Genomic DNA, 22,795 nt, shown 5'->3' with positions numbered 1-22,795 from the left:
CTTATACATAGAGAGGGTGGCATCAAGCATCATGGGAAGTAGTGAAAGAATATAGGATTACACTGTCAAACTTCAAATAAACATAAGGAATGATGAGCTATATTCTTAGGGATAGAAAGATTAGATTTCCTTAAGAATAAAAACTGCCCATTCTTCTCCATTGGAATATTTGGATAATACATGTCCTCTGCATTGGGCAATATTTCTAAAAGTCCTGGAATAGAAGATGTTCTTCCACTTTCATCTGCCAATTTTTAACATTCTTTCCTATGCCTTCATGATGCCGAAATCATTGTTCTTAATCCTGTGTCTAAGCTACCATTGTCAGTCCATGCTAGTCCATTCCCTTCTCTTGTCCAGGAGCTGCTGCCTGCATGCAAGGGGCTGGCTTCCACAAACCCTAGCAAGAGCCCGGAGAGGGCTGCAATCTCTCAACTGCCAGTAAGTGAGGCAGAGGCCCAGCTAAGGAGGGTGGCTTCCTTCTTTTGCAAAATGCCACCTGTAGATGAGCTTCTTTCCTGGTGTTTCAAAGCATAGGGGTTTCTTTAGATAATTTCTAGTGGGGAATAAGACAAAATAGAATTTCATTGGACAATCTTTGTGGCATTCTACTCATCTTGTGTCAACTCACACTATTCATACCTTCACTTTAGTGATAGAGAAGTCCTCCCTGTGAACGCAAATAAAGCATCTTATCTATTGCAAGATACAGAAGGGCCAGAAGGGCCTTCAGACCAGAAGGGTGAAAGTCGTCTGCTTGAGAGTTTTCAGTTGTGGTTTATGTAGAGAGCTTTCCATCAGGCATCATGGAAAATAGTGAAAAAAATGTAGGATTACATCACCAAACTTCAGACAAGTCAATAAAAATAAAGAATGATATGCCATTTTCTAAGGGATAGAAAGATTATATTTCCTTAAGAATTCCTTAAGATTACTCTCTATTGTAATGTTGGACAGTACATGTGCTCTACATTGTGCAATGTTTCTACACATCCTGGAAGACAGGACGTTCTTCCATTTACATCTGCCAAATTTTAACATTTTTTCCTATGCTTTCCTATGCTTGAAGCATTGTGCATAATCCCCATGTGCAATCCACCATTGCCAGTCCATGCTAATCAGTTCTGTATACTTTCAAGGGAAAAAAAGATGATTTGGTACCCTTCAAACTATTACAATAAACTATGTACCTATTTTTGAAAAGGGATCAAATGATTAAAAAATTGCATAGTTTAATTATGCAAAGTTACACATACCCAAGTAAGTTTTCAAGAAAATTATGATACATGATTGCGATAACAGTTATAGGGGCAATGGCCATTATGTCTGCCATGTCACTTATTAATTCTGAATGGGACTTTTTGTTTTTTGCTTTACATTCAACATGTCTCCAGAATTTTTCTGTGGTTACTTTTATTTATTTATTTTTTTAAAAAAATCTTTATCAATCTTTCCAGTCAGAGCTCCTAGATAATTCTTTCATGGGTTATTATTGTTCATTGCACAGACAGCCAAATGTTCAAACCAGATTTGGAATAGGCAGATCTGGATATTTGATGATGTTTAAAAGTATTGTTGCAGGATGTAAGATATTGTAGGTAAAGCTGCCTTTTGCAATTGATTGATGGTGAATTTGTCAATGCTAGTGGTGTTCAAGTGATGCTCCAGCTGTTTAAGGATTATGCCCACAATAACATATGGGCAAACAATAGATACAAACTCAAAGTAAACCGCTCCAAACTCAATTGCAGAAAATATATGACTTAAGCAACAGAGTGGTTAACGCCTGGAACAAACAACCTGACTCTGTTGTTACATCCTCAAACTCCAAAACTTAAACCTTGAACTGTCTACCATGGACCTCACTCCATTCCTAAGAGGTCTGTAAGGGCCTCTTACCAGCGTCCACACCAGCATCCTACTACCCCTATCCTACTGTTCCCATTTATTCATACTCATTTATTATGTATATATACATGGTCATACTTAAACCTATTTATGTGTATGTATATGTGTGTATATATTTATTTTTTTATTTTATTTGATTTGATTTGTCAATTGTTTACAAGATAATAAGTATAAATGTATACATAGTTATGAATACATGAAATGGGTACATATAAGAAAAATAAAAGAAACAATAGGACAGGGACGGTAGGCACGTTGGTGCGCTTATGCACGCCCCCTAGAGACCTCTTAGGAAAGGGGTGAGGTCAATAGTAGACAGTCTAAGGTTAAAGTTTTTGGGCTTTGGGGAAGAAACTACAGAGTCGGGTAGAGTATTCCAGACATTGATCACTCTGTTGCTGAAGTCGTATTTCCTGCAATCAAGCTTGGTGCGGTTAACCTTGAGTTTGTATCTGTTGTGTGCTCTTGTGTTGTTATGGTTGAAGCTGAAGTATTCATTGACAGGTAGGACATTGCAATGTATGATTTTATATACCATGCTTAAATCAGACCAAAGACGGCGTAATTCAAGGTTTTCTAGTTCTAGAATTTAAAGTCTGGTGGCATAAGGTATTCTACAACGAGTAGAGGAGTGGAGATCTCTTCTTGTGAAATATTTCTGGACTTTCTCAATTATGCTAATATCAGATATGTAATGTGGGTTCCAGACTGATGAGCTGTATTCGAGTATTGGTCTAGCAAATGTTTTGTATGCTCTAGTTAGTAGTGTGATATTACCAGAGAAAAAGCTACGTAAGATTAACAACTCTTAATGCCTTTTTGGCTATGTAGTTGCAGTGGGCTCTAGCACTTAGATCATTAGAGGTGAGTATTCCAAGGTCCTTTAAAGAGCTTGGATCATCAACAAGATCTTGACTATTCAGCTTGTATTTTATTTTCGGATTTTTTTGCCAATATGTAAGACAGAGCATTTATTTGTTGAGATTTGAAGTTGCCATTTGTTTGACCATTCTGATACACAGTCAAGATCTTTTTGAAGGGTAGCAGTATTGTCTGTGGTATTGAACAGCTTTACATCATCAGCGAAGAGAACGCAGTTGCTCTTAATATGATCACAGAGGTCATTTATGTAGAGTATGAAGAGAGTTGGTCCTAGAACACTGCCTTGGGGGACACCACTATTGACAGGTACAGAATTTGATAGGACGCTCCCAATTTTGACCATTTGTTGTCTGTTTGACAGGAATGCTTCTATCCAGTTATGCAGTTGTCCAGAGATACCATAGGATTTTATTTTTAGTAGTAGTTTGTCATGTACCACTGAATCAAAGGCTTTACAGAAGTCTATGTAGATTGCATCTATTGTTTTGCCCTGATCAAGTTGTGTAGTCCATATGTTTTGCAGTGTAAGAGTTGCAGATTACAGGATAGTTTTTTTCTGAAACCAAATTGTTTATTGGAGAGTAGGTTGTTTGTCTCTAAGTGGAGGATGATGGATTGGTTAATAATTGATTCCATGACTTTACAGGTGACATAAGGAGATTGGTCTGTAATTTTCAACTAGGCAAGGGTCTCCCTTTTTGAAGATGGGGATGACTGTGGCTTGTGACCATAGGTTAGGCAAGGAACTGGTCCTGAAAGATTTTTCAAAGATTATGCTTAGAGGTTTGGCTATGGCAGTGGATAGCTTTTTTAAGAAATAGGCACATATTCCATCCGGTCCAATAGATAGAGATGGTTTTAGATTGCAAAGTGCTTTTTCAACATTGTCTTCTGTAAAATCGATATGTATTAGATCATTGTAGTTATCTGTGGTTTGGCTAGGAAATACTGGGCATGATCCATTGCTGTTTACAAATACTGAGCCAAAAAATGTGTTAAAGATGTTGGCTTTAATGGTGTCGTTGTTGCAGTCTTTACCATTAGGTCCTATCAGGGGTGGGATAGACCTTGAATCTTTTAGTTTGTTGTTTACAAAATTGTAAAAAGCACTGGTGGAATTGGTGCTTAGAAGGTTTTCCTCTTGTTTAATGTGATAATTGGTGCATTCGGTCTTTATCTGGTGGCATAAATTTTTGTATCGGCTTTTGAAATTGGCAACATGACCAGATTTGTTTTTCCGCCAGAGTGATCTCTTTTTGGATTGAAGTTTCCTTATTGTTATGGGCAATCTGTTTTTTTGTTTTGTTTTGGGAGTTGTTGTTGGTACATATGGTTTGATGACTCTTTTGACTTCAAGTAAAAATATGTTGTAATGGTCTTCAACAGTATTGCATCCAGCAAATAGAGATTGCCAATCAAGGGATGAGAGATCGTTGTCTATAAGATCATAGTTGCCTTTTTTGAAATTATAATTGGGGATTACATCATTGTGGTGGTTTTTGTGTGGACGTATGTTGAGACAAAAGTCAATCATATTGTGGTCACTGCTGGAAAAGGGTTCTTTAGTTTGTATTCCGTAAATTAAATTCAAACTATTGCAGAAGATGAGATCGAGGCAGTTGTTTAGTCTAGTGTTGTTGGTTACTAGTTGTTCCAGTCCCAGATTTGTAACAGCATTGTAAAAGGTTGCGTGTATGGTTTCAGTTGTACATTCATTTAGGGTCCAGTCAATATGAGGCAGATTGAAATCACCAAGAAAGATAAAAGGGTATGGGCAGGATGCTGCCCATGTTAGTAGTGTATTTAGCTTGTTTACATGTTCGATGTCATAATCAGGTGCTCTGTAACATAGTAAGAATCGAATTGTGATATTTAAGGATAGTTCACAGATGATGGTCTCAGGAAGAGTAAGCTCCTGGGTAACTTGGATATTTTTTAGATGTAAGGACTTTTTATAGAAGATAGCAACACCACCTCCTCTACGAATTTCATGATCTGATCGGTAAACATGATAGTCTCTTACTGTGGTAATGGAGTCGGGGAGAGATGCATTGAGCCATGTTTCACAGACAAATATAATGTCGAATTTAGCCATATTTAGTAGGAGGAAAAATTCAGGTATTTTATTCGTGAGACTTCTTGCATTGAGTAGCTTGCATTTAAGGCCAGCAGTAGTTGGAATTGAGGTAGTTAGGGGCGTGCGTGCCTAGTCTTGGGTGATGGTGGATTGGTTGAGGTAGGGTTGTGGTTGAAGGTTAAAGCTGAGTTGCGGAATGTGTGACTTACTTTTGATACAGTCAGCATGGTAGTCAATGTACAGGTCCTTCTCTCCATTGTCTAGACATTTTTGAGTTCAGTGCGGAGTACACGGGAGCGGGCACGTTGCTGTATGGTTAGGTCAGGCGACAACAGAGGTTCTTATGGTTGGTGTTGGTTTTGGCGAGTGAATTTATAGTGTAAATGAATTTGCGTTTGCTTGATTCATTTTTGCAAATGACCCTGCAGAAACGTGGGGTCAAAGAGCCGTCTCTGTTTTTGAGCTCTAAACCAATGCGGGAAATGTCAAGTATTTCATCCGGGGAGATGGTTGATGCTTGATAATCACTGATGATGTTTCAGACAGTTGTGATGTCATCATTATCACTGATGCCCTCTAGACCAAATAAGATGGCGTTTGGATGTTTCCGTTCACGCTCAACAGCTTCTCTGATGAGGATTGGGATATCAATATTTGTCTGGGTTATGTTTTTTTGTGGATTGGGTTGTGGATTGGGTTGTGGTTGTTGAGTAGAGATGTGGTTTGTAGCTATTGGATGTTCAGGTTTTTTGCGTTGTGTCTTTTTTTTTCAAGGTTGGATAATCTTTCTTTCAAGGCGTCCAGGGATGCTACTATGGTGTCAAGGGATGTTAATCGTGTTTCAATGGTATCAACTCTTTCCAACAGATCCAGTTTGGGTCTGCATGATTTGCAGAGATATGGAAACTCATTGGATGATTCTAGGTATTGAATCATTTGCTTGGGTAATCCCAAGCAGTCATGATGAGCGTATTTGTTACACAGAGAACATTTGATGGAGTTTTCATTATCCTTTAGAGTTTTGTAGCATTTAAGGCATGTGCAGGAGTCTTGTGATTCATTGTTGGGGATTAATTTCTTTTTAGGTTGTGGTTTGGCATTGGATTTTTTTCTTGGCATGGTAGGTTTGTTAAGATAGTACGTTGATTGATTGAATTAATTAATGGAACAATTTTGGGTAATCAATATAGCCAATATCACACCAATCAATCAATTGCAGTAATCTCTCTAGTCAGATAATTTCCTAAGCAACAATCAACCTAATCAATTAATTACACTAATCATTAGTCACACTGTTCAATTAAATTTACTAAATCACTGATTTTACTAATCAATTAAATTACATGAATCTTGATCTTTTAAACTAGTCAGTAATCACACTCTTTGCACTAAACACTCTAATCACACTAATCAATTAATACAATAAATCAATTAAACCATTAATAAAATATTTTATAGAAATTGATTATCTAATCATTGATGTAGGTGATAGGTAGAAAAGTTGTAAGTTTTGAGGTAATGAATTAATGGGTGTTTGATTAAAGTAATGAAGTAGTATTGAGAGTCTTTAAGGAAAGGGTTGTTTGTTTTTCTAGCAGCTGTGATAGACTGGGTAAGAGGAATTTATTGCTCTGATTGCTGCTGTTATTGCTCTGTAAACAAAAGGCTGTAACAGGATGTTCAAAGCACGCTGGGTTTTTTGAAAGAGAGCAAAACTCGCTGAATTAAAACACTTTAACTACAATCAATATGTCTCTGAATAAGATTGTTTTGCAATAGTTTTCTAAAGTTCTTCAAGTTGAGTAGTACTAAAAATACAGTCCAGAAATTTGGGTTAACTAATCCAATCTGTCCTTTACTTTTAAAGTTACTCCTAGTTGCAATACCTTTTTTTAACTAAATCTGACAGTCACTCCAGATCGTTAATCACAGTTATTTTCCTCCTTTGAGTCCCACTTTCCAAGGAAAATTCCACTGCAGAAATTTGAGTGATTCTAACCAAGACTAAGCACGCTGTTACAAGATCTTTCCTTTCTTTTTCACTTCTGTCTCAGCTGACTTACTGGTTTTGATTTAGCTATGCTGGCAATTCTCTTTTTAGTTCGGATGGAGGTTTTCTTTGGGTCAGTCAAGGAGACTGTCCTCTCCTCTCAACAACCGAAGCATTCCTCTGCTGTCCAGGAGTAACTTTTGGCTCCTAAGAGCCTCTAGGGCTTTTCCTCCTCCTTGTTTCTCCCCTGCCAGCTGTCCGATGTGGCTCTAGGGAAACTGTGTGGGGGTATTAATGGAAACGCATTGTCTGGCGTGGAAGATATTTCTATCAGCTGTGTGAGGGATTTAAATGAAGGTATGTTGTTTGCACTCCTCAGGCTCCAAGTGTTCCAGTTCAAGAGCTCCATCAGTGTGGTTAATAGGGCTTGGATGGAAAGAGCTTCACTTCTCTGGGGAAGGAGAGGAGGGCTCCTGGATCAATTAGCAGGAGCTCTGCTAGCATTATTTGGGCTCCACGGCTTCAGAATCTAGCGTTTTTAGGGCTTGTTTTTTGGGATCAGGTTTACTCATGGTTACTAGCAGGAAAACAGCAGCTTTAAAAGTGATTTCTGGTGCAGGTGGTGGCTTTATAGGAAATAGTGCTCCAGAAGCCAGAGCTTTCACCTTCCTAGTTGGGCACCGCCAACTCAAATACAACCGTATTATGTATTATGTATATGTGTATGCGCGCACGTGCATGTGTGTTTGTGTATGTGTGTGTGTTTTCTCAAATTTTTCTTGGGGTACTTACATGGGTATTCTTACCCAAGTGTGCTTTTATGAAGCAACGTTTCAGCAGAATCTCAGCCATCATCAGGCTTTGTATTGTAGTTCACCTGTGATCATGGTGCAGGTATCTGTGGCTTGGCTAGGGAAATAGTGGGCATGATCCATTGCTGTTTACAAATACTGAGCCAAAAATGTGTTAAAGATGTTGGCTTTAATGGTGTCGTTGTTGCAGTCTTTACCATTAGGTCCTATCAGGGGTGGGATAGACCTTGAATCTTTTAGTTTGTTGTTTACAAAATTGTAAAAAGCACTGGTGGAATTGGTGCTTAGAAGGTTTTCCTCTTGTTTAATGTGATAATTGGTGCATTCGGTCTTTATCTGGTGGCATAAATTTTGTATCGGGCTTTTGAAATTGGCAACATGACCAGATTTGTTTTTCCGCCAGAGTGATTCTTTTTGGATTGAAGTTTCCTTATTGTTATGGGCAATCTGTTTTTTTGTTTTGTTTTGGGAGTTGTTGTTGGTACATATGGTTTGATGACTCTTTTGACTTCAAGTAAAAATATGTTGTAATGGTCTTCAACAGTATTGCATCCAGCAAATAGAGATTGCCAATCAAGGGATGAGAGATCGTTGTCTATAAGATCATAGTTGCCTTTTTGAAATTATAATTGGGGATTACATCATTGTGGTGGTTTTTGTGTGGACGTATGTTGAGACAAAAGTCAATCATATTGTGGTCACTGCTGGAAAAAGGGTTCTTTAGTTTGTATTCCGTAAATTAAATTCAAACTATTGCAGAAGATGAGATCAGAGGCAGTTGTTTAGTCTAGTGTTGTTGGTTACTAGTTGTTCCAGTCCCAGATTTGTAACAGCATTGTAAAAGGTTGCGTGTATGGTTTCAGTTGTACATTCATTTAGGGTCCAGTCAATATGAGGCAGATTGAAATCACCAAGAAAGATAAAGGGTATGGGCAGTGATGCTGCCCATGTTAGTAGTGTATTTAGCTTGTTTACATATGTTGATGTCATAATCAGGTGCTCTGTAACATAGTAAGAATCAATTGTGATATTTAAGGATAGTTTTGAGATGATGGTCTCAGGAAGAGTAAGCTCCTGGGTAACTTGGATATTTTTTAGATGTAAGGACTTTTTATAGAAGATAGCAACACCACCTCCTCTACAATTTCATGATCTGATCGGTAAACATGATAGTCTCTTACTGTGGTAATGGAGTCGGGAGAGATGCATTGAGCCATGTTTCACAGACAAATATAATGTCTAATTTAGCCATATTTAGTAGGAGGAAAAATTCAGGTATTTTATTCGTGAGACTTCTTGCATTGAGTAGCTTGCATTTAAGGCCAGCAGTAGTTGGAATTGAGGTAGTTAGGGCGTGCGTGCCTAGTCTTGGGTGATGGTGGATTGGTTGAGGTAGGGTTGTGGTTGAAGGTTAAAGCTGAGTTGCGGAATGTGTGACTTACTTTGATACAGTCAGCATGGTAGTCAATGTACAGGTCCTTCTCTCCATTGTCTAGACATTTTTTGAGTTCAGTGCGGAGTACACGGGAGCGGGCACGTTGCTGTATGGTTAGGTCAGGGCGACAACAGAGGTTCTTATGGTTGGTGTTGGTTTTGGCGAGTGAATTTATAGTGTAAATGAATTTGCGTTTGCTTGATTCATTTTTGCAAATGACCCTGCAGAAACGTGGGGTCAAAGAGCCGCCTCTGTTTTTGAGCTCTCGCCAATGCGGGAAATGTCATATTTCATCCGGGAGATGGTTGATGCTTGATAATCACTGATGATGTTTCAGACAGTTGTGATGTCATCATTATCACTGATGCCCTCTAGACCAAATAAGATGGCGTTTGGATGTTTCCGTTCACGCTCAACAGCTTCTCTGATGAGGATTGGGATATCAATATTTGTCTGGGTTATGTTTTTGTGGATTGGGTTGTGGATTGGGTTGTGGTTGTTGAGTAGAGATGTGGTTTGTAGCTATTGGATGTTCAGGTTTTTGCGTTGTGTCTTTTTTTTCAAGGTTGGATAATCTTTCTTTCAAGGCGTCCAGGGATGCTACTATGGTGTCAAGGGATGTTAATCGTGTTTCAATGGTATCAACTCTTTCCAACAGATCCAGTTTGGGTCTGCATGATTTGCAGAGATATGGAAACTCATTGGATGATTCTAGGTATTGAATCATTTGCTTGGGTAATCCCAAGCAGTCATGATGAGCGTATTTGTTACACAGAGAACATTTGATGGAGTTTTCATTATCCTTTAGAGTTTTGTAGCATTTAAGGCATGTGCAGAGTCTTGTGATTCATTGTTGGGATTAATTTCTTTTTAGGTTGTGGTTTGGCATTGGATTTTTTTTCTTGGCATGGTAGGTTTGTTAAGATAGTACGTTGATTGATTGAATTAATTAATGGAACAATTTTGGGTAATCAATATAGCCAATATCACACCAATCAATCAATTGCAGTAATCTCTCTAGTCAGATAATTTCCTAAGCAACAATCAACCTAATCAATTAATTACACTAATCATTAGTCACACTGTTCAATTAAATTTACTAAATCACTGATTTTACTAATCAATTAAATTACATGAATCTTGATCTTTTAAACTAGTCAGTAATCACACTCTTTGCACTAAACACTCTAATCACACTAATCAATTAATACAATAAATCAATTAAACCATTAATAAAATATTTTATAGAAATTGATTATCTAATCATTGATGTAGGTGATAGGTAGAAAAGTTGTAAGTTTTGAGGTAATGAATTAATGGGTGTTTGATTAAAGTAATGAAGTAGTATTGAGAGTCTTTAAGGAAAGGGTTGTTTGTTTTTCTAGCAGCTGTGATAGACTGGGTAAGAGGAATTTATTGCTCTGATTGCTGCTGTTATTGCTCTGTAAACAAAAGGCTGTAACAGGATGTTCAAAGCACGCTGGGTTTTTTGAAAGAGAGCAAAACTCGCTGAATTAAAACACTTTAACTACAATCAATATGTCTCTGAATAAGATTGTTTTGCAATAGTTTTCTAAAGTTCTTCAAGTTGAGTAGTACTAAAAATACAGTCCAGAAATTTGGGTTAACTAATCCAATCTGTCCTTTACTTTTAAAGTTACTCCTAGTTGCAATACCTTTTTTTTAACTAAATCTGACAGTCACTCCAGATCGTTAATCACAGTTATTTTCCTCCTTTGAGTCCCACTTTCCAAGGAAAATTCCACTGCAGAAATTTGAGTGATTCTAACCAAGACTAAGCACGCTGTTACAAGATCTTTCCTTTCTTTTTCACTTCTGTCTCAGCTGACTTACTGGTTTTGATTTAGCTATGCTGGCAATTCTCTTTTTAGTTCGGATGGAGGGGTTTTCTTTGGGTCAGTCAAGGAGACTGTCCTCTCCTCTCAACAACCGAAGCATTCCTCTGCTGTCCAGGGTAACTTTTGGCTCCTAAGAGCCTCAGGGCTTTTTCCTCCCTCCTTGTTTCTCCCTGCCAGCTGTCCGATGTGGCTCTAGGGAAACTGTGTGGGGGGTATTAATGGAAACGCATTGTCTGGCGTGGAAGATATTTCTATCAGCTGTGTGAGGGATTTAAATGAAGGTATGTTGTTTGCACTCCTCAGGCTCCAAGTGTTCCAGTTCAAGAGCTCCATCAGTGTGGTTAATAGGGCTTGATGGAAAGAGCTTCACTTCTCTGGGGAAGGAGAGGAGGGCTCCGGATCAATTAGCAGGAGCTCTGCTAGCATTATTTGGGCTCCACGGCTTCAGAATCTAGCGTTTTTGGGCTTGTTTTTTGGGATCAGGTTTACTCATGGTTACTAGTGAAAACAGCAGCTTTAAAAGTGATTTCTGGTGCAGGTGGTGGCTTTATAGGGAAATAGTGCTCCAGAAGCGAGAGCTTCACCTTCCTAGTTGGGCACCGCCAACTTAAATACAACCGTATTATGTATTATGTATATGTGTATGTGCGCACGTGCATGTGTGTTTGTGTATGTGTGTGTGTGTTTTCTCAAATTTTTCTTGGGTACTTACATGTATGGTATTCAGCTTTTTTCGGGTATTTTCCCAAGTCATTATACTTGTGCTTTTAAAGTTGTAGCAACGTTTCAGCAGAATCTCATCTGCCATCATCAGGCTTCTGTATTGTGTTCACCTGTGAGTCAAGTTATGAAGATGAACAGACTTATGGAACAGCTGTTCTGCCCTACATAAGAGGTACTACAGACAAAATCAGCAAGATACTACACAGGCATCACATCAAGACTGCCTTCAAAACAGACAGAAAAATAGCAGTCATCCTAAGAAACCCCAAAGATAAAATTGACCTGGAAAACCAAGGCATATATGAAGTCCCCTGTGCATCATGCCCGGCCACACACATTGGACAGACCAATAGAAGAATAAGTACCTGCCTGGATGAACACAAAAATGCAGTAAAAAAGCTGGAACACACTTCCTCACTAGTCCAGCACATGAAAGCAACAGATCATAGCATCGACTTCAATGGCACCAAAACCCTAGCCACTATAGAAAACCCCCACCACAGAATTATCAGAGAAGCCATAGAGATTGATAAAAGACCTGAAAGCATGTATAGAAGAGATGATTCCACCAGCTTGTCAATTATTTGGAAGCCTGCACTCCCAAACAAAAAAAATCTCCACACCACTAGCCAGGCAAACACCTGGGCACAAACAGATCCCCCCTGATACCTCCAGCTCAAACACACCCCAACCAGGCACCCAAATGAAACCTAGCTTCCTAACAAATGATAGCCGTCCATTTACTCGGAGCCAAGCTACACTAAAAGCCTCCAATACAGGAACACAATGTTGCCAGCCAATCAAGACACACAAAAAAAGCCACAAAACAGACAGAAGATATTAGAAACACCAATCAAGCAGAACACAGCAAACTCCAAGACCAATAAACACAGACCAAGACTCCCAACCAATCAGGATAAAAGAAAAAACCATTCTGGCATAGCAGTAGACTAGCCTCAAATTTAAAACTGAAACAACTGTAAAAGTCTGACTCACAGACGAACACAACACAGAAACCTGATGATGACAGATGAGATTCTGCTGAAACGTTGCTACAACTTTAAAAGCACAACTATAATGACGTGGGAAAATACCCGAACAAAGTTGAATACCATACATACATAAATACACACACACACACACACACACACACACACACACACACACAGGCAGGTCTTGGCGTGTTTGGGTCTTTTCCCGTGTAAGATTGAAAGTATTTTGGCAATGTTTTGATGAGGTCTCACTTGCCATCTTCAGGCTGATGCTTTCAGCTTTGTGCTTGTGCGAGCAAAGCATGATCGGAGTTGCCATCTCCCTAGATATACTGGTGGGGAGGTTGGCTGTGTTGTCATTTTTTGATTGGTTGATGGAATTGATGTTTGCAGATTGGCTGGCTTTTTCATGAGAACATGTGTGGCTGAAGTATTGGCTGTGTGTCTATCAGCCTCCTGTGTTGTAACGACCTGGGTAATGGGCTGTGTGATGATCTTCTGAGTTCAATTGTTTTGACATCCTGGGTCTTGTGCTGTAATCTCCTGAGTTGTAATGACCTGGGTCATGGGCTGTGTGATGACCTTCTGAGTTCTATTGTTGTGACATCCTGGGTCTTGTGCTGTAAACTCCTAGGTCGTTGGCTGTGTTGCAACATCCTGAGGTTTTGTGGTGTAACCTCCTGAGTTCAACTCCATCAACCAATCAAGAAATGACAACACAGCCAACCTCCCCTCCAGTATATTTAAGGAGATGGCAGCTCCGATCACGCTTTGCTCACACAAGCACGAAGCCGAAAGCACCAGCCTGAAGATGGTGAGTGGGACCTCATCAAAACATTGCCAAATCTTACATGGAAAAAGACCCGAACACGTCAAGACCTGCATACCTGTACCCATGAAAATCTACGAAAACATATATATATATAGTTTTACTGTTCCCATTTAAACATGCTTATACCAGTTTATACTTATGTTTATATGTTATGCTCATACTTATGCTTGTTTTCTCATACATGCTTGACAAACACAAATAAATAAATAAATAAATAAACTCTAGGATTTAGATTTCAACTTGTAGATTAAATTGTGCTGCACTTTGATCAAATTTCAAAGTCAAACTTTTACACTTAATTTGAGGAACAAAAGTTTTTTGGAAAAAAAAACAACTATGGATCTTTTTTCTGGCTTTAAATTTCATATTATTACTGCTTTAGTTAACAGTAGTTACAGCATTCATTCATAATACCTGGTGGGCAAATACTTGCATGTGAAACATTTTTAGGAAATTGATGCTGTTTAGTTAGCAACTCTGTGTGTAGTTAAATGCATAGAGAAGGATCATGTGAGGTACTAATACCACTCTTTAAAGCCTTAGTAAGACCATACTTAGAATACTTCATCCAGTTTTGGTCACCACACTATTAAAAAGATGTTGAGACTCTAGAAAAAGTGCAGATAAGAACAACAAAAATGATTAGGGGCCTGGAGGCTAAAACATATGAAGACTGGTTGCAAGAACTGGGCATGACTAGTCTAGTGAAGAGAAGGACCAGGGGAGACATAACAGTCTTCCAATATTTGAGGGGCTGCCACAAAGAGGAAGGGGTCAAGCTATTTTCCAAAGCACCTGAAGCCAAACACGGAATAATAGATAGAAACTGGCCAAGGAGAGGTTCAACCTGGAAATAAGGAGACATTTTCTGACAGTGAGAACAATCAACCAATGGAACAGCTTTCCTTCAGAAGTTGTGGGAGCTTCATTACTGGAAGCATTCAAGAAGAGATTAAACTTTCATCCGTCAGAAATAGTGTTGGTTCTCCTCCTTGGGTGGGGGGTTGGACTAGATGATCGACAAGGTTCTTCCAACTCTGTTATTCTGTTCTATTTTGTACAGGTGAGGTGAGAGATCAGTTCATACATGTAATTCTCATGGAATCCCTTCATTTCCTCAATTAAAGCAATATTTATGAAATAAAACTGCACACAATAAAATCTTATGCAACATTTATTTATTTGAATTTCCTTGAATCACACAGCATTGGGGTATATATTGCAAGCTTAAATGGTGCATTTGGTTGTGCTTGATTTTTTTAATTTTCTTTTAGTCTAAGAAAATTGCAAGGCTATTCAACAAATGCAGAAGAAGAAAACAATAACTGCAAATCTGCAGAAAACCATAAGGATTAACTAGGGGTTTCCTTATTCAGTGGGAAAGCAAGGGGCTGTCCTAATAAGCTGAGCCCTTGAGTCAGCTGCTTCAAATCTGGCTCTCATCAAAGTGCACAGGTCTTCCACCTGCACAACGCACAACAATCAATCTTGATGAAGTGTTTTCACTGTATCTGCAAGGTGGACGGTTGGAGCCCCCTCTGTGCTTGCAAGTAGTGACCGAAAATCGGTTACGGCTACGCCGAAGCCCATTACCATAAGGTACACCTCCGGAACCACACACTTTATTGATGTTTTTCTTAGTGCCATGAATGAAGGAATTTTTGTCCTTGCAGACTGGCCTGGTCATCCCCCGTCTTTGCATCATGGTGTCACAGTAGCGGTTCCCAACGTTGCTCTTTGGATTATCATAATGCTGTCTCAAGAAGGTCGGATAATCAGGAGCATAGGCACCTGGTAACAGCACCACAGCTAGAACAAAGAAAAGGACCAATTCATATCCTTTAAAAGGCATTCTCATGTTGATGACTCAAAAGGGACACCTGAAAAAAAAGGAGAGAAGAGAGATCAATGTTTTGGTGGACTATCAGAGGCACTAAAATAGTCCTTGACTTACAACAGTTCATTTAGTGACTGTTCAAAGTTACAATGGCACTGAAAAAAAGTTTTGCAGTATTCCCATGGTCATGCATTCAAAATTCAGATGCTTGGCAACTGGTTCACATTTATTGTGGTTGATATGTCCCAGGGTCATTTGATCACATTTTGCAATTTCTGACAAGCAAGGGGATGCCAGATTCACTTAATAACCAAGTTACTAATTTAACAACTGCAGTGATTCATTTTTTCAAAATGTTGTAAAATGGGGCAAAACTAGACACAAGACCAGTTTTCCCCCCATGCCATCACTCTGTTAAACAACTAATTCCCACAATCCTCATCCGCCCTACAGCCCTGATCTTGCACCAAGCGACTACCACTTGTTTTCGAGGAAGAAGACCTGGCTTGGAACACAGCACTTTGATGACGATGCGGAACTGCGGGTGGGCGTGACTGACTGGCTCAAATCTCAGGCATCAAAGTGCTGTGTTCCAAGCCAGGTCTTCATCCTCAGAAACAAGTGGTAGTCGTTTGGTGCAAGATCGGGGCTGTAGGGCAGATGACGAAAAATCTCCCACTTGAAAGCATTCAGGACTTCTCGAGTGCTGTAGTTCGGCCATTTTTAAACTTAATGCAACATTGGCGCACTCCACCTTCAGTGATGATGTTGTCCCCATACACTTCACAGAGTTGCCAAAAAATTTCAATCGGTTTATGGTTTTTTGCCAACAAAAATCTTATCACTGATCGCACCTCACAACTCGAGGGATTTTCAATTGCAGCACACATTTTAAATGTTTGCTGTGAAATAACGGGCAATGATACAAACCTCCCACTAGCACGACTAGATGCAGACTGAGCGGTTGATGCACAGACCAAAGATGGCTACGTTAGCTCTGTCCCTTCTTGCTACAGACGAAAACGTAATCTATTTTGTGGATAGCCCTCGTATATAAATAAGATGTTATAAACTAAAACTATTGCTCAGATATCCCATTTTTCCAATCTTTATTCATTCAGAGAACACTTTAATTTTGATTCGTTTGTTACTTACTCTTTATTTCTGTGCTCAGTGTCATAAATATCATTTCAGTACTTCCTGTTGGAAACCACTACTTTTGTTCATCCTTTCTTGCTTTCTTGCTATCCTTCTTTTACCTTTCTTGGTGTGGATACCATGATGCTTTTTATATATAGATATAGATTAGATATAGAGATAGGGAGAGAGAGAAAGAGATAGACAGACAGAGACACACAGAGAGATAGATGTAGATAATAGATGTAGATATAGATATATAGTAATAGATATGCATGGTATAGATAGCTAAATATAGAGAAATAGAGATAGATATAGAGAGTGTTAGTTGAAGATAGAGATAAGAGTTGAGAGATGAGAGAGAGAGAGAGAGAGACAGACAGACAGACAGATAGACAGACATATAGGTATCTATAAATATCTATATCTATAAATGATATAGATATAGATTGTTTTTCTCTAGCTGTGCCCTATTTCTTTTTATTCATTCATTAGATTTACGTTCCATCTATTGTACTAGTGCCAAGATGGCCTGTCTAGCACTTCCTCCTCCTATTTTTTTCTCTCAATGATGTCTTTGTGAGGTTATTTGGAACAAGAGAGAATGTGTGGCCCAAATTAGCTGAATGAATTTCAGTGGCTGAAGATATTTATCCAGCATCTTTATCACTGCACCACATGGCTTCCTGAAACTAAGAAACAAGAATCAACTTTTGTAAAAGCTTAATTTATATTTTTGTAATTAATTTAATTTCAGTTTCCTCAAACAATAAACAAACAATTATAGGGGAGTATTTCAAAGATAAAGACACCTCCAACTTACCCAGCCTCAGTATAGTCTTGAATGATAAGGACTTCCTATTCTATTCCAGAAATACTGTCTGTCCTTCAAGGTGCCTTCAGGATCAATATATAAAGCTCCAATGGGGCACAGGTGGGATTAAAGAGGAAGAAGGGGCAACTGTCTACTAAATATGGTATTCATATATCTGGTGAAATTGGTGTGGTTACGTTTCAACAGAAAATTTCCTAAGAGCTCTGTGGTTCCAAAGCCACAGTGAAGAAATTATGCAGTGGGCTGAAAGAGGCAGACTTAATATGAGGAAAGATCTGGGAAGGCTACAAAGGCATCACACAGATGTTGAAACCTCTAGCTAGCTAGCTAGCTAGATATATAGATGATAGATAGATGATAGATAGATGGATGGATGGATGGATGGATGGATGGATGGACAGATGGACAAAGGGATGGAGGAAGGGAGGGAGATACAGATCAATATCTGGATAGGTAGGTAGATAGATAGACAGCTCGATAGCTACCTGGAGAGATGGATGGATGGATGATAAAATAGACTGAGATAGATGATAAATGATAGATGGTAGCTAGAGATAGGGCTGCTTTGCTAAGTGTTTAGCTAGGTATTGTATGGTGCTCCTCTGGACTATGCACCCTCCTCTGAACTATGCAACCTGACTAAAGTACTGACAGCCAATGGCTTCCACAAAAGTAAATCACTGGCAAAATCACAAAAACACACTGAGACATAATGGAGACCTAGAAGATGAACAGACAGGCATCACATCAAGACTGCCTTCAAAACAGACAGAAAAATAGCAGTCATCCTAAGAAACCCCAAAGATAAAATTGACCTGGAAAACCAAGGCATATATGAAGTCCCCTGTGCATCATGCCCGGCCACATACATTGGACAGACCAATAGAAGAATAAGTACCTGCCTGGATGAACACAAAAATGCAGTAAAAAAGCTGGAACACACTTCCTCACTAGTCCAGCACATGAAAGCAACAGATCATAGCATCGACTTCAATGGCACCAAAACCCTAGCCACTATAGAAAACCCCCACCACAGAATTATCAGAGAAGCCATAGAGATTGAAAAAAGACCTGAAAGCATGAATAGAAGAGATGATTCTACCAGACTGTCAATTATTTGGAAGCCTGCACTCCCAAACAAAAAAATCTCCACACCACTATCCAGGCAAACACCTGGGCACAAACAGATCCCCCCTGATACCTCCAGCTCAAACACACTCCAACCAGGCACCCAGATGAAACCTAGCTTCCTAATAAATGATAGCCATCCATTTACTTGGAGCCAAGCCGCATTAAAAGCCTCCAATACAGGAACACAATGTTGCCAGCCAATCAAGACAGAAAAAGCTACAAAATAGTCAGAAGATATTAGAAACACCAATCAAGCAGAACACTGCAAATTCCAAGACCAATAAACACAGACCAAGACTCCCAACCAATCAGGATGTAGAAAAAATCCATTCCGGCACAGCAGTAGAGTAGCCCCAAATTTAAAACTGAAATGGCTGTGAAAGACTGACTCACAGACAAACACAATACAGAAACCTGATGATGGCAGATGAGATTCTGCCGAAACGTTGCTACAACTTTAAAAGCACAACTATAATGGCGTGGGAAAATACCCGAACAAAGCTGAATAACATACATACATACATACATACATACATACATACATACATACATACATACATACATACAAAATCTATCATTTATTATCTATCTATCACTATCTCTTGTCTATTTTATCATCCATCCATCCACTATCTAGCTAGCTGTCTAGCTATCTAGCTCCCTCGCAAGCGGTTGTTGCCAAGTGTCACCGCCATCTGTAAAAGGTTGAAGCATGATAGTCTCGAAGTTTGAGTATCAGCCTGAATAGGTAGACCAGAAAGGAATCATTACCAGATAATCTAATTCTACTTTATTGTAAAGCTACAGCATCTTGCAGGTCTGAAAGAACTTTTTTCTTCTCATCCTCTTTACAGTCCAAGAAACTAAGGAAGGTTTCTTCTGAGCCTTTTCCATGACCCACATTCCTGCTGCGGGCTAATCTGACACTTATCTGACTATTCCCTTGGCTGTCTCTTGTTGCCCAGCCTTGCAAGGCCATTCCTAAATACCATTAATTGGGGCAGATATTTCCAATATCGTGTTGTATTGATACAACTTTTCTGGTTGCCGTGAAGTGCCCACATTTTACTTTTGTTTCCCACTGAATGACTGCAGGAATGGAAAGAAAGAATGTTGTATGAAACATACCAGAAGCTTAGAATGAGCAGAAAGGGAATATGAGGAAAGAGGCTGCTTGAAACAAAGAGGGAAAGAATTACATTACAAAATCTCATAAAAGTGTTTGGAATTACACTCAAGGGTGCTAGGAGGCCTGGTGCATTTTTGGGGGTGTGTGTGTGTGAGAAATTTAATGGATGAAATTTAATCATCCTTCTTCTATCTAGCTTCAACGGCTTCCTAAAAAATGACATATCCCAATATTTCAACCAGAACTCTTTATCTTTGATTCATTTTCCAAATATTTCTGGGAGAATGAATATGGAACACTAATGGGGATCCAGAAAAAAAAAAGAAACAGTTTGAAATCTGATTTTACTGTGAGAAGTTCCTGGAGGAAGGAGGAGGAAGAGGAGGAGGAGGAAGAGGAGGGGAAGATAACGATTCTCTTATTATAGGTGGGAAAACCGAGGGTGATACCCATAATTTGCATTATATTCCTTTCAGTGTAGATTACCTATGCTTTGAAGACTATGTTTTAGAACTTGAAAGATTTGTTTGTATTATTGTGACTTATTGTCATGCCTGTGTCATTTCTGTTTGTTTTATTTATTATATGTTATATTCTTTCCTGTGCAGGCTTTCAAAAATAATTTATCCTGTTTTTTTCCACTCCTTGTGTACTTCTTTTTTAACATTACATGTTTATAATACATTGTAATTGATTGTACATAGTCCAAAGGACTCCTGTTTAGGGCAGTATTAATGTACAGTCAATAAGCAAACAAATAAAGAGTGTGTCATAAACTGCCCTCAACTGATATGAAAAATGAATAAAACCAGGTTAAACCTAACAATATCAAGGACCAGTTGTTGTTTTTAATACAGAAAGTCAGCAATCTCTCCCGTCCTTGCCATTTTATATGCTTAGATTCAACTTATCTTTGACCACACTATAACTTCCATTTCTTTCTTTTCTGCAGATTAACAGACACCAGGTTCCCCTATCTTTAGAGAAGCACCTTTTCATGAAGTTAACCTTTAGTTAAATTGCCAAAAACATTAAAAGAAATGGTTCTTTATTTGTTCTTGTGTAAGATCTTATGAAGTATCCAGACCTTGCTTCCTTGATTTCTCATTATGAATTTTAGAAGTTGAGGAGTGAGACAGAATAACAGAACAACAAAATTGGAAATGATTTTGTAGATCTCTTGGCCCAACCTCCTGTAATACTGTATTATTTCAGACAAATTGTCCAATCTCTTTAAATGATCGAGCACCCACAAATTCTGGAGGCAGGTCATGCCTCTGATTAATTGTTTTGAGGAAGGAAGGAAGGAAGGAAGGAAGGAAGGAAGGAAGGAAGGAAGGAAGGAAGGAAGGAAGGAAGGAAGGAAGGAAGGAAAAGTTTACAAAAGTACTTTCTGCATCTTGTTTAAATAGGAAAAATATATATTGGGAAGGTTAAAACTGGTTTGTAGACAAAAGTACCCGCTGAAAATGAAGTTGTCCCAAGGGCTACTCCCCCTTGAGAAATACTCCAGGCCACTCCATTTGACCATCCCATACCATGAGCTATTCATGAGTGTCTCTTCCCCATGGATAAAGAGCCAAAGATGGTCTTCTAGGACCAAGGGAAGGTGGAAGACCACCTTCAGTTGGTTTTGGCCAACAAGGTCATCACAAAGGTAGCCACTCAGGGAGATGTTCCCAAAGGGCAGGTCCAAAGATTTGTTTTTCAGGAAGGTCTGCAGCTCCACTTGGATGTCTTCAGCCAGCTGCTTCCCAACAGCATTTTCCATTTTGGAGACATAGATGTGATCCCTGTAGAATGAGAAAAGTTTCTCCTGAAGGGTGAGGGAGGGTAGGGACTTGGACTGCTCCAAAAAGACCCCCAAGGGCAGAGCAAGATCTTTAGCATCTTGTGCAGGTGCAGCTGTGACAGGGGACAGCAGGGGCTCCTTGAGATCTTGCCTTCATGCTTTGGACACCCCCTTGATGAAGCTTAGCTCTTGCCAGCTCTCTTCCAGGGACTTCTGCTCAGCTTTTATGTTGTCGTCATTGCCCAACGGGCTGGTGGGCCGGTCAATGAACCTCTTGACCACCAGCATTGCCAGGGCCAACAGAGCTGCACTGCTGACCCCCAGGAACACCCGGGCATTGGCCAGCACCAGGTCCACCAGGCTGCCCAGGCTGCTCTTGTCCTGCCTCTTGCTCTGCTTGCCAGCATAGGTTGCCATTGTCTGTTTTCAGAAGCCAGTGCCAACTTGGCTAGTGCCAGGGGAAAGTCTTTATGGGCGCAACCAAGAGAAGGCAGGAAGATTCAACAAGGCATTATTGGAAGCCTTCAGGCCTTCCACCGTGCTCTGACCTTCAACTGCCCGCAGCGAAGCGCACAAGGGCCTCAGCCCGAGACCCAGTTGGAGACCATTTCCAAGCATTTAGACATACAAAGCAGGGGATCCCTTCATAAAGGTCCACTTCAGTAGTAGCATTCATATTCATCCTGGGCACCTACATTAAGTAAAAAAAAAATATCATTTTTAAATTCTTCCACTGAGGCATTTTGGTGCTATACAATGCCAATATTTTCTGATAATTCTATTGAACTTATTAGCTGTATTTCTTAATGCTCCTTATTTTTCCATTGTCTCATGCTGGTTTATTGTTAAGCTTTTGGAAGTGCATTTATCTTGCTTTTATATTCCAGGAATCTGATGGGCTCTTGTGTGGAAGATAGGATTGTATCAGCCTTGCAATGAAAACGCTTGAAATATAAAGAAGTGTAGGTGGGTTTCATTACCACTAGGAGGTACTGTTCATTAAGAAAATTCACACTTGTAAACGTGGTGGTGGTGGTGGATATTTCCAATATATTTTTAACAGTAGAGACTACCTGAAATGTAGAAGCCAACATGCAATATTAAGAGATACTAAACATCTCGACTGCCCTTCCTGTGGGGCAGTATATAAGTCTAAGTGACATTGCTATCTGTTGTTTAACATAATCTATTCTTCCTTCCTTCCTCCTTCCATCCCTCTCTCTGCTCCTCCTCTTTTCTATCTTCAAACAAGCTATGGAATCATAGTTTCCTCTCCTCCCCTCCCCTCCCCATATCCCTTCAAGATAATCCTTTGAAATAGGACAAGTTTGACCAAGAAATAGATTAATTTGTTAAAGAGTCAATAGGAGGTAAGCATTTTCCCACGATTCCCTAAACAAACATTAGTAACTTCTCCAATATAT

General features: G+C 39.3%; 1 protein-coding gene and 1 pseudogene across 1 annotated transcript; both read right to left on the bottom strand.

Moving 5' to 3' along the window:
• Positions 1 to 14,760: 14,760 nt before the first annotated feature.
• On the bottom strand, positions 14,761 to 17,417 carry LOC148124244 (angiogenin-2-like). The gene is made up of 2 exons (XM_087915212.1): positions 17,308 to 17,417; positions 14,761 to 15,390 (listed from the first exon to the last, which is right to left on the bottom strand). Exon 2 carries the CDS (start codon positions 15,366 to 15,368, stop codon positions 14,937 to 14,939), a length of 432 nt encoding a protein of 143 aa, XP_087771338.1. The 5' UTR covers positions 15,369 to 15,390; positions 17,308 to 17,417; the 3' UTR covers positions 14,761 to 14,936.
• A 1,718-nt stretch (positions 17,418 to 19,135) lies between these two features.
• Positions 19,136 to 21,788, bottom strand: LOC113449565 (mitochondrial dynamics protein MID49-like; annotated as a pseudogene).
• Positions 21,789 to 22,795: the final 1,007 nt, after the last annotated feature.

The sequence above is a fragment of the Pseudonaja textilis genome, chromosome Z, assembly GCF_049901715.1.
Source record: "Pseudonaja textilis isolate UNSWEBS1 chromosome Z, rPseTex1.2, whole genome shotgun sequence".
Lineage (NCBI taxonomy): Eukaryota > Metazoa > Chordata > Lepidosauria > Squamata > Elapidae > Pseudonaja > Pseudonaja textilis.
This window is presented reverse-complemented; position numbering and strand designations above follow the sequence as displayed.